At 39.8% G+C, this 11,991-nt stretch overlaps 1 protein-coding gene and 2 long non-coding RNA genes across 3 annotated transcripts; 2 read left to right on the top strand and 1 right to left on the bottom strand.

The window, feature by feature from the left end:
• Window positions 1–34: 34 nt before the first annotated feature.
• LOC113059878 (uncharacterized) lies at window positions 35–1,042 on the bottom strand. Its single transcript, XR_003278171.1, has 2 exons — window positions 937–1,042; window positions 35–332 (listed from the first exon to the last, which is right to left on the bottom strand). It is a non-coding gene; the product is annotated as an uncharacterized LOC113059878 (long non-coding RNA).
• A 3,711-nt stretch (window positions 1,043–4,753) lies between these two features.
• LOC113059623 (uncharacterized) lies at window positions 4,754–6,574 on the top strand. Its single transcript, XR_003278109.1, has 3 exons — window positions 4,754–4,796; window positions 5,529–5,624; window positions 5,974–6,574. It is a non-coding gene; the product is annotated as an uncharacterized LOC113059623 (long non-coding RNA).
• A 1,611-nt stretch (window positions 6,575–8,185) lies between these two features.
• Window positions 8,186–11,587, top strand: LOC113059877 (thioredoxin-interacting protein-like). The gene is made up of 6 exons (XM_026228536.1): window positions 8,186–8,941; window positions 9,421–9,496; window positions 9,584–9,731; window positions 9,821–10,180; window positions 10,432–10,734; window positions 10,834–11,587. The coding sequence occupies exons 1-6, from the start codon at window positions 8,686–8,688 to the stop codon at window positions 10,840–10,842; spliced, it is 1,152 nt and encodes a 383-aa protein (XP_026084321.1). The 5' UTR covers window positions 8,186–8,685; the 3' UTR covers window positions 10,843–11,587.
• Window positions 11,588–11,991: the final 404 nt, after the last annotated feature.

Raw genomic sequence — 11,991 nt, 5'->3', positions numbered from 1 at the left:
TCACAAAGTCTTTAAGAAATCAAAAATCTACAAATTCTGATTAAAAGTTGTTTATTGACAAAAAAAACCCCTCAGCATTACAACACTAAAAACAGCACACTCACAAAGCAAGTGTAACATCTTTTCCAGATGCTGTTCCAGAGGACTTCACTACACACCGTAAACAGGTTCTAATGCACATAAAGGTGTGAGGGGAGTGAGATGCCCTCCGTCTCTCTCTCTAGACCCTATGAAACCCCTCGTGGTGCCACAGAACTCCTGCTTGCGAGGGGCCCAACAACCAGGACAGATGAGAGATTTACCCAGCGTCTGTGTCACTCCGGATGAGGAAACTGAATGAAAGGAGAGAAAAAACGTTTATTTCAAATTTTATGTATTTATGTGTCATCGCGGGGCCGTATAATGTGTGAGTATGAGTGTATGTTTGACAGAGTCCTGTAGCATGTGTTTACATTAACAAATGTCTTGAAATAAAGGGATTTGATGTATTTTCTAGAACACAACAAATACCCAACAGTACCATGGTTCTATAATCATTATTAATAAATGACAAAAACAGAATAAATTCTAAAAATACCAAAATTATTACGTTTGATATTTCAACCCCAGAATTCTCCTGTTCTGTATGCCGTTAATGATGGATGAGGGGCATATGTATAGAAATATATCAATTTAACATTAGTTTAAATAAAACTATATTAAACATAAACATTATTATATCTGAATATATTAATTGATATTCAAATACGCTCAAATTAGAAATCTATGTTTGGAATAGCTTGTTTGTATTCTCTCAAACACAGTATGTGAATTTTCTGGCTGCATACATTTCATGAACACCATGAGTACACACTGTATGGAATACTGTATGCAGTGCAAAAAAGTACAGAGTATACGATGCATACTGATGTAAGCTAGTAATAGCCATATACTCACAGTGGTGTTGAATATATACACCTGCAGTCTGGCGCCGCTCTAGTGGTCGAGTTCTTCGTAAGCTGCTGTAGTGGCGGGAGACTGCAGCGGGGAGTCGCGTGTTCCTCGTGGTCAGGGAGGCCGGGACGAGTGCAATATTGGCGGGAGATTAAACAACAGTGCACAACATCCCACACCTGCCAGACCGCAGGACTATAAACACACTCTCTTTAAGACTTCAGACTTCTTCAGAGAGCTACAACACAAATACAGTTTTTTTTTCGATGATAATTTGTAATGTATTACATTTAAAACACTAAAAAAGGTTATTCTTAACTTCAAAGTTTATCTTGTTTAAAATAAAAAAAGGTAAATGTTTTTAATTCAGTAGTGAGGGATAAGGCAGCAGGTCGGTTTTGGAGCCCACGAGGCCACTAAAGCCAAACACTGTTTGTATCTTCTAAAATATTATGACTAGGAAGAACTTTACCACCAAAGTTTTACAACCTTTTTTTTTTTTGACTTAAAAGACAATCAGTCAGTAATGTTCTTATAAGCATGTTATCTCATATAAGCATGTTAAAACAGGACATCTTGCGTAAATATGAATAAGTCTATATTGTGTAGGAAAAGTTATATATATATTTTTTACCCCTTCTTTTTTTGTGCATTTTGTTGCAATTTGGAGTGAGTTTAATGTTCAGTTTGCTCAAGTTGTGATGCAGTTCGGGCATCAATGGCATTACTGATATTTTTAATATATAATATTGACAGACAAATATTTTACGTTTAACTTATGTTTTCTTTTGCTTTTTAAGTTTAAAAACGCGAAATCGTAATCGTTCCAAGTATTCCTGACGAACAAGTTGAGAATCACTGTTCCAGAGACCGGTTGCTTAGTAACGGAGTAATCTGTTGACCAGTCAATAGTCTATCAGAACACAAAAGATAACACTATGTGCAATGAAGAAAATAAAGTTGTTAAAGAGAACAAGTAACTTAACTTAATATCCTCAACAAATAATGATAATAATCATAAAATACAAAAGTTTTTCTCCTGGCCCAACAAGAAGTAGCCTACATGACTCACCTACAATTTCACAAAAGCTCCTTAAACCAAACGCTATGTTGAATCACTTTTTTTTATATATATATATATAGTCCTGTTTCATGCTTTTGGCGCGTCTGCAAGCTCTGTGGTTCTGATTTTGCCCAAAATGTGAGGGGCACAAAAGGACCTGCGGCCGCGCAGCACAGGGCCCCGCCTCCATCCAGCCAACAAAGAGCTTGAAACTCACTGATGCATGCATGCATACTGCAGATAACAGAGCAGATCACACTCAAATACACACACACACACACACACACACACACACACTGTCACAGTCCTAGATCACACTAAAGGCTATCACACTCTGATGCATGCGCGCACTGAAGATGCCAGCCAAACAAGTACGCAATGCATGCATCAGTGGGCAGTACACACACACACAGCACATCTAACGACATACACATACATACATACATACATACATACATAAATATATATATAAATACTTATAATAGTTAAAAAGCGGGTGCCCGCGATTTATTCCAGTGTTTACAGTTATTCTGAAGCAAAATTTCGTGTAATTTGCATCTAACTCGCTCTTTTTGCGCACGCTCGTTCCGCGTTGGTCAACACCGCCACCTGCCGGGTGCATCCGAGCTTTCGTTTCTGTTTACTTGAACACTAGCAAATATAATAAGTGCAATTTGAGCGTCCAAAATTATTGAAAGAGAGGCTCTTTGCAGCGTCCTGGAAGTAGGAAGCCCGCTTAATGAGCCTAGAGATGGGCAAACAGATCCTCAAAGACACGCATTTAACACCAAACAAAGAAAAGAGGCAGGGAAATCACAAACAGCCCCTTCGCTTCAACTAGACCCCTTTAAAGCCCTTTGGATTTTCATTAGAATGTTTTTGTGAATGTTTTGATGTTATGTAGATGTTTTCTTGTGATTGCTAGGCTTTCCAACTTTTGTAACGCAGAAGCAAACTAAAACTAGGGTGAATACTGGTAAAGTGGGACAATGGGTAAAGTGGGACAGTTAAGATTAATAATTTATATCTTTACATGGATATGTTTATTTTACTAAAAATCAACACTGAGCTCATCAGTAGCAAGTATGTGATGAAAAATTAAAAAAAAATTCTGTGGCTATGACATCACTTCCGGGGTGTGGCACCTCATATTTAACAACCTTGCAGTGAACTCTGATGGTAAGTAAAATGACATAGCATTCTGAGGTAAATAATGTTAAAGTTATAAAAATAAAACAACTCATGGATCATTTGTAATTGTTACATATTTTGTTTTAGGATTTAATGGTGAATGAGAATTTTTTAAAATCACATTCATATTAATATTCATGGGTTTTTTTTTTTAATGCGATTTTGACACTGTCCCAGTTTGCCAATAGCATATTGTTAAATTGGGACAGGGTATTACTGGCAAACTGAGATATTTCAACAAAGACTGACTTAAACTACGCCAGCTCTCACGCATTCACCGTGAGACACACGCAATTAACACTTGTCAAAAAACAAACAAACCAAAAAAAAAAAAACACAAAAAAAAAAGAAAGATGGAGGGTACAAGCTCGGATGGCCAGGACATTTGCAATATTTGTAAAGCTAAATTTGGTAATGCAAATGATCCAAAGAAGACAGAGGACTGGATCATGTGCATTGTTTGCGAGGACTGGTTCCATGAGACGTGTGGCGAGGAGAATGGCCTCATTGAAGACGGGGAGGCGTTCACTTGCACTGGCTGTATTGACGTGTAGATTAACCTACCATACAGAAATTAAATTAAGCCTGTGTGCAATCAGTTAATTCCTACAAGAAGAGATGCTAATGAAGGTTTTTTTTTTTTTTTGTATGAAATTAATTTAACCCAATATAAAATTTTGTGGGCAGACGAGGGAGGGGGTGGGTTGAATTTGCTGTACCTTCACCCCTTCTTAAAAAAAGTGATGTTTATATTATTGTTGTTGTTGTTTATATTGTTATTGTGTATTTAATTTATAAGGCCTACACTTGAATAACAACTGAATGTGTTTTAAGTGTCTCAGTTTTCCAATAAAGGTGTCCCAGTTTGACAGTATAGCGCCTTGAAAAATGTGGTTTGGGGTCATTGTGTGTTTGAGGAAGAGTCATCCATCCTGTGTTTAATGTTTCTTTCTTTCTTATTGTGTATAGTATAGTAGAGCTCCTAAGCTATTTAGAATAGTATCATATGAGCGGCTAAGACATTTGGATCATAATAAAAAAGTATGCAGAATATAAATTATCAGAAAGTGTCCCACTTTACCAGTATTCACCCTATTTTCTTCGCATGTGCGAGATGCTCGGACTATTAACCGCTGTAAGTAAATAGCTAGAAGAATAGATATAAAAGTGCAGTAAAGGTTCAGCTGTTTGCGCTGAAAACCTGTGTGTTTATGATAATGATAATAGATTCAAATAATATGATCATAAATTGCAAGTTTACAATAGAAAGGAGCTGTTGTTGTACAGGAAAAGTAACCTAACTGGAGCACCAGAAGCCTTGCAAAGTAAGTACAAATAGCTAAATAAATCAATAAAAGACACATAACATCTTTAGAAAGTTACATATTTGTGTGTTGACAAACAGCTCCCAGAGCTATTGGACCAGTTCTCCGGCAGCTGGTGCGCGTGTGGCAGGTGCGCGCAGCGGGTGATTTACGCGTCTCCCTCGTGCGGGACGGTGACGCGCGGGGGTCACACCGCACGTGAGTCCATCACATGAGCGCGTCAGAGACACAAATAACTGGGAAAGATCGCAGCGACGGTATACAGGAGAGAATCCTCTGATTCAGTGAGTTTCTAGTTATATTTTATATGCATGGGTAGTTAATAATTAACAATACAATATATAATGTAATGTTTGTGTTTACATGGTAAAACATGATTTTGCGAAGTGCAGGATTTCACGTTTAATGTGTTTAAGAATGCTATTAATGTGTTTGACAATGGTTATGTTTATTCATTTAACCAAACATTATAAAAAAACAAACAAAAAGAAAAAAACAGCATAAGTACTAAAGTTACTTTAAAGTATTTTACATTATTTTTTTCTAGTATTATTACCAGGAGTATAGTAGCCTACTACTGCAGCATGGTATTTTCTTTGTAAAGGATTGTGTCCACAAAAAAATTATTTGTCAGTACCATAATACAATAATGGTAATACTTTGCTTTGCTATACAATATGGTAATGAGATATTACTATATTTATGGTACATTAAAAAAATCTTTGGTAAGCAATGGTACATTTTTATACATTTTCTGTTACTGCAATTAGTGTGTTAATGAATTATTGTAAAATTGAATTATTCAAAGCTAAACTAAAAGGACTGCATTATTTTCCTATCAAACTAGTTCTATTTTTTTTTCTTTTTGTAAATTATGGGAAATTTATCAAGAGAATCCAAATTTTTTCTGTTATTTTTCTCCCATAAATAATCTTTGACCCTTCTGAATCATCTGTTGATTGAAGTTACAGTAATGCATCATTTATGCTGTTAAATAATTGTTTGCAATGGGTGAGGTGGAGGCTTCAGTTTCAGTTTCTGAGGATCACAGTTGATGGAGGTTTCATTCCTTGTGAATGATCAAAAATTGGTGACTACTAAGTTCTTCACACGTGAGTGACATTGGATGGTGTTCATTTGTATGAAATTGAATGTTATATTATAATGGTCTGGGTTATGTGATTGAAAGCTGACTTTTCCCTGCACCCTTACCTTAAAAAGATAACTCACTATTCTTTTTATGCTAGTTTTATGTTCATACAGTGTATAGGACAGATAATACATATAGACAGCCACCTAAAACAGAGGGAGTCAAGCATTACGCATGTCCCCCTTCCTTAAACAGCATTGTAACTGGAGATGGAGGCTTAAAGACAGACAGCATAATGAATTATGTGTTTGATTATGTGCTTTTATCACCATGAAGATTTGATAAACAGACTCCTCCTAAACTTTCTGTAGGGACCCGTGCAGTGACGTGTGTTGGATCAGTCAACAGATGGCAGTGCTCATCCAAACGGAACAGTCAATATGAACTTAGTCTTCATCACACATTTTGAGCATGTGGACTGTTCATGCTTGTTTTTTTTTGGGGGGGGGGCATATCTGATGACCACTGTACTTCACTGTACATGTCCATTCAGTTTAATATCTCTAGCATATTTAGTTTTCACCAAGTACCAAAAATACAATATGATAAAAAAATTTTTTAAACAAAATTAACCTGTTCCAGGGCAATACCATATTTTTTGGACATACACCTTTGAATAGCATGGTATTTTGACATGTGCCAGAATAATACCATGGTATTTTGGACATGTACCAATGTAATATGATTTTTTTGGCCATGTACCAGAGTAAAACTGTGGTATTTTTGACATGTACCAAGGTAATATTGTAATTTTTAGCCATGTATCAGGATTGTACCATGGAATTTGACAACATACAAGGGTAATACCATGTTATTTGCACTAGTATGATATTTTGACATGTACCAGGGTGATGACATATTTTGACCATGAACATAGGCAATTCCATGGTATTTTGACATGTACTAGGGTAACACCATTGTAACAAACAAATCTCCATATTCATCGGGAAGAAGGAGGCGGGAACCGGCGCACAATCAAAAAGCACTTTAATAATCAAAAGTAAATACAAAACAGCGCACCAGCCCCTCACGGACGACTGGTGCGCATAAATAAAAGCCAAACACATAAACTAATGTCCCAGGCCTGGTCCTCTCTCGTCCTTCACGGTCGTCACTCCAGTTTTATATCCTTCCATCTCCTACGTGGGACTCGATACTAGCGGTGGGGCTCAGGTGTAGCTCATCTCCAATCACTACACCTGGCCTCACTCCTCGTTCCCACGCCTCTCGGCCCCGCCCCACTCGCCACATACCCCCATCGCCCCTCGCAGGCCGGGGGGTACCCTCGAGACTGCGCTCTACTCCCCCCCCCCCCCCCCCCTTCCCTCCGGGGGGGGACCGCTCACGGGGACCTGCAGGAACCTGGGGGTAGGACAGACGAGGCGAGAGAAAAGGAGATGGAAGGAGGAGCGACAAGGACGAGAGAGGGGAGAGAGGAGAAAAAAAAAAAAAAATATCCGGTTCCCAGACGCACTGCTGCTCGGCCCTCCACCAGCTGGGTGATCTCCTCCGCGGTGCCTGGCGGTGGCACTGGACGGCCCTCGGCGGACGGCGCGACACTCCTCCGCCGCCCGATGGACGGCGACGGCTCCTCCGATTTTGGGCAGCGGCAGGAGTCCCCCGTTCCCTGCCCCTCCGGATTCCTTCACGGAGGCGGCAGGCTCCGGCCCCCTGGCGAACGGCGCCGACTCCTCCGCTCCCTCACGGACGGCAGCCGCCCCTCCTTGTCGTGGGCGGTCGGCAGCGAGCTCGCCCGTCCCCGGCAACTCGCTCCAGCCCACCGCCTCGAGCGTCCCTGGCGGAACATACCTCGCCTGCTCGAGGGCACCGCGGATTCACCACAGTGGCGAGGGATCTTCAGCAGCGCGTCCCTCCTTCTCCCGGGCTTCGGCACCACTGTAATAAACAAATCTCCATATTCATCGGCAAGAAGGAGGCGGGAACCGGCGCACAATCAAAAAGCACTTTAATATCCAAAATAAATACAAAACGGCGCACCAGCCCCTCACGGCCGACTGGTGCGCATAAATAAAAAGCACACACATTAAAATAATGTCCCAGGCCTGGTCCTCTCTCGTCCTTCACGGTCGTCACTCCAGTTTTATATCCTTCCATCTCCTACGTGGGACTCGATACTAGCGGTGGGGCTCAGGTGTAGCTCATCTCCAATCACTACACCTGGCCTCACTCCTCGTTCCCACGCCTCTCGGCCCCGCCCCACTCGCCACAACCATGATATTTCATACTTGTGAAATGATATTTCATGATACTCATGATATTTCATGATATTTCATACTATTGCAATACAATAATATTTTGGACACATAGCTACCAAAAGGTAATACCATAGTATTATCTTAAGTATACTGTATATGGGGTGCCATTTAAATACTATGGCAAATGCATCTGGTCATCATTTGTTACTATGGTATACCCTTAAATAAACATAATGTGACAGCACCGTCATACTTCGACAGTAACATAATTATATAATAATACTGCGCAATGCATTTACATGGAACTCTATGTACTTCTAAGAAAACCACATTTTTTGGTGCCATAAATTCTCTAACATGTTGTGTTGGAGCTGGGCACAGGAGTATCCAGTGCGCGTTGATACTCCACCCCCTCAACAACTCCTGCCCCTTACCCACGAGCAGTCCACGCGCCTGGGACGGGCTCTCATTGGCCTGGGTGGACGCAAACAGCCTGTGTGTCCTATGAGAGAGACGTGCTCGGAGAGATCCACGAGGCGCATGTGGCTCTCCAGCACTGATGCCCATGTGTGTCCAGCTCGCATCATCGGCACAGCGGCCGTGTGAACTATAAAACCACTCACTCAGTGTTTACAGACAGATCAGATCATCAACAAACGACTAAAGCATCTAATACTAAGTAAATAATTAATAATATCAGCCATAGTGGTGAGCTTATTAAATCAGTTACATTAGAAAGAATTACCTTTAGGACTATAATAAAACGTTTAGTGACATTATTGGAGTTAATATTAATAAAACAGCAAAATGGGTGTACTAACAAAGAAACCCAAGGCCTTCGAGGTTCAGTTTAGTGACCCGAACAAGAGCGCGTACAGCGGCGGAGATAAAGTGGCCGGGCGGGTGATAGTGGAGGTGGCCGAGGTGGTGCACATCTCCGCAGTTAAACTGTTCGGAATCGGATGCGCTAAAGTCGATTATAAAAAAGGGAAGATGCACTGCAGGGAGGAGATTGAGTACCTGAAATATGAAGAAGTTCTTCACCTCGATCATCAGCCAACAGGTGAGACACAAGCTTTGATTAACTCAATCAGTATTTTCCGGAGGGCTTTTAACGCTGTTTTTGCAAAGCTATCTAACCGTCAACAGTCTTAAAGAAATGTTGAACAAAAATAAATAACTTGCTATATTGAAATATATTAACTAAATCTAAGTGATAAGTTGTTATTAAAAATTTTTAAATCGTAAATGTACTTATTTTAAACATAATGCAGAATTTAAAGAACTCTAATGGTTGGCTCTGACTAACTTTCTCCCCTAGATTTTGGTGCCTTTTTAGTGTCTAATTGGTCTCTTTGTTAGAATTTAGTATTGTGCATAGAGCAAAAATCAAAAGGTGGTAAATTAATAAATGAGGGAGGTTGGTAGGAGTTGAATGTAAATTTAACAATTGTTTATTAAAATTAAAATCTTATCTAAATTGAAAATTCAATAGACATGAACATTAGTAAATAATGAGAATCAAATGTTTCTCCTTCGCAGATGCAGATGGACCCATCACTCTCAGGCCTGGAAACAGATACGAGTTCATGTTCGGGTTCGAACTTCCACCGGCAGGGTGGGTTTTCTTTACAAAGTTCCCCATTACAAATGTTGCATTTAAATAATCCACAATTTTAATGTAAGATCTACCCCTTCTGACCAGGTGCCTTGTTTCCTCCTATGTGGGAAAGTTTGGCTCAGTCCAATACTACGTGAAGGCAGTCATAGAGAAATCCAGCCAGCCATATGCAGAATGTAAGCAGTATTTTGAGGTGGTGGAACCCATTGATGTCAACACCCAAGAGCTCACGGTGATTAAGTCCAGACAAATGACACATTTCTTTGAAATGGCATGATTCAAATGTAAGAAACTAACGCAGCCCCTTCTGCTTACTCTCAGGATCCAGTTACAGGAGCAAAACACAAGAAAGTCACCTGCATGTTTATTCCCGATGGCAGTGTTTCCGTGTCCGCTTGCATAGGCCGGAAGGGTTACTGTGAAGGAGAAGACATTTGCATCGATGCTCAATTTGAGAACTCTTGTTCTCGGATTGTCGTTCCTAAAGCCGCCATCATAGCTAAGCACATTTACCGGGCGAACGGCCGCACCAAAGAGTTTCACAAGAAACTAATTTCTGTCAGAGGAAACCACATCATCTCCGGCATGTGTGATGTGTGGCGGGGGAGAGTACTTCCTGTGCCGAAGCTGAAGCCAACTATCCTTGGCTGTGACATTATCCATGTTGACTATTGTCTAAGGGTGAGTTAAATCCTTGATAATCAATGCAAATGCTTCATACTCCACCGGCACCTGCGGTTTATACTTTTAAAAATAAAGGTTCTTTATGAGCATAGATGGAACCTTCTTCACACTAAGAATACATTTTTTTAAGAACTGTTCACTTACTTTGGGGAACCTTAAATTATTCTGCAAAGGCATCACTGTAAAAACCTTCTTTTGGAACCTTAATTTTTTAAAGAGTGTATGGTGTCTCTTTCTCTCCGGCTTAGATCTACTTGCATATCCCAGGAAGTGAGAAGCTCCTCCTAGATCTTCCTCTGGTCATCGGGACGATCCCCTACAATGGCATGAACAGTCGCACCAGTAGCATGAGCAGCCAGGACAACAGTAATACCTCCAGCACCTGCGTGTCACTCCCATCCTGTCCACCCAGCTATAGCGAGATCTCCCAGGACAATCGCATGGATAGTTCCTTCATTCCCCTCCTAGATGATTATGATGAGGATGACAGTCCTATATTCATGCGCAGTAGCGAGCATCATCTCCCCCCATCTCCCCCGTCATACACTGAGGTACACAAGCACATATAAATAGATATGTATATAAACACAGCATCAGCCCTAGTTGAGATTGCACTAAAGATTGTGTCTCTCTTTCTTGTGATTGAACAGCAAAACTAAGACTGCATTGGACGTGGAGTTCTCCTTCACTTGCTGTCGCTAAATTTTAAACTCCAACAAAAGATAAAATGCAGGAAGATCTCCGAATGACGCTGCTAATGGACCATGCATGGTTTACTCTAGAGTTGTGGACTATGAAATGCCGTGTCATGCCAAGAACTGGTCGATTGCAAGTTGCTAAAGTCATCTGAAGCCGGACTCTTTTGCTGATGTAAGAGTTCACCTCTTGAAAATAACCATTGACGTCTTCATGTTTAATTCTGAACAATCCTCAGCATCTGAGAGAGTTTTATTATTTCTGATTTTGCCATATTGGTGTAATATTCTGTCAACACTTCAAATTGGAAAGCGCTTGTGGTATAAAAAACTTCAGATTATGAACAATATTTTTATGATGCATTAAAATATGATGCAGTTTTGTGAGTGAAAAAGATTGTATATCATATTGAGTTACTTGTTAAGCTGTTGATTAGCTGTTAGTCTAGTATTACAATCTTTTTTCAGCAGCATGTGTATTTCTAATTGAATACAGAAATTAGAATATGCATTTATATGATTATATAGAATATGCCTATATAGCTGTTCGTATATCTTATCAGCTTTTACTAGTATATAATTGAGTATTAGTGTCAGATTATTCCACTTTGAAGTTGATTGTTATGTGCTTTTGTACTTTTGATTTTTATTTGAATTTATCGGTTCTACAGATAACAACAGAATACAATAAAAAAATGTAATGATCAAATGCAATCAAGTGTCATTTGTATGAGATCTATCTATCTATCTATCTATCTATCTATCTATCTATCTATCTATCTATCTATCTATCTATCTATCTATCTATCTATCTATCTATCTGTCTATCTGTCTGTCTGTCTGTCTGTCTGTCTGTCTGATTACTGTGAAATTCCATAGTTACTGTATTATGAGTATAGTTTTGTTTTATGAAACATCTTTGTAAATACATTAGCTGAAAGTCTGTCTACATTCCTGGCATGTGGATGAATGTAGAGGAAAGGTTGTTAGACAGAGACAAAAACATGTAGCAGTGTTATAAGCACCTGTTGTTTGTATCTGAAGGGAGTATCTTCTGGCTGGAAAATATTCAAGAGCTATTTCCTCACGGTCAAAGCACTTCCATCCATGGGG

Source organism: Carassius auratus, chromosome 41 (assembly GCF_003368295.1).
Source record: "Carassius auratus strain Wakin chromosome 41, ASM336829v1, whole genome shotgun sequence".
NCBI classification, from domain to species: domain Eukaryota; kingdom Metazoa; phylum Chordata; class Actinopteri; order Cypriniformes; family Cyprinidae; genus Carassius; species Carassius auratus.
This window is presented reverse-complemented; position numbering and strand designations above follow the sequence as displayed.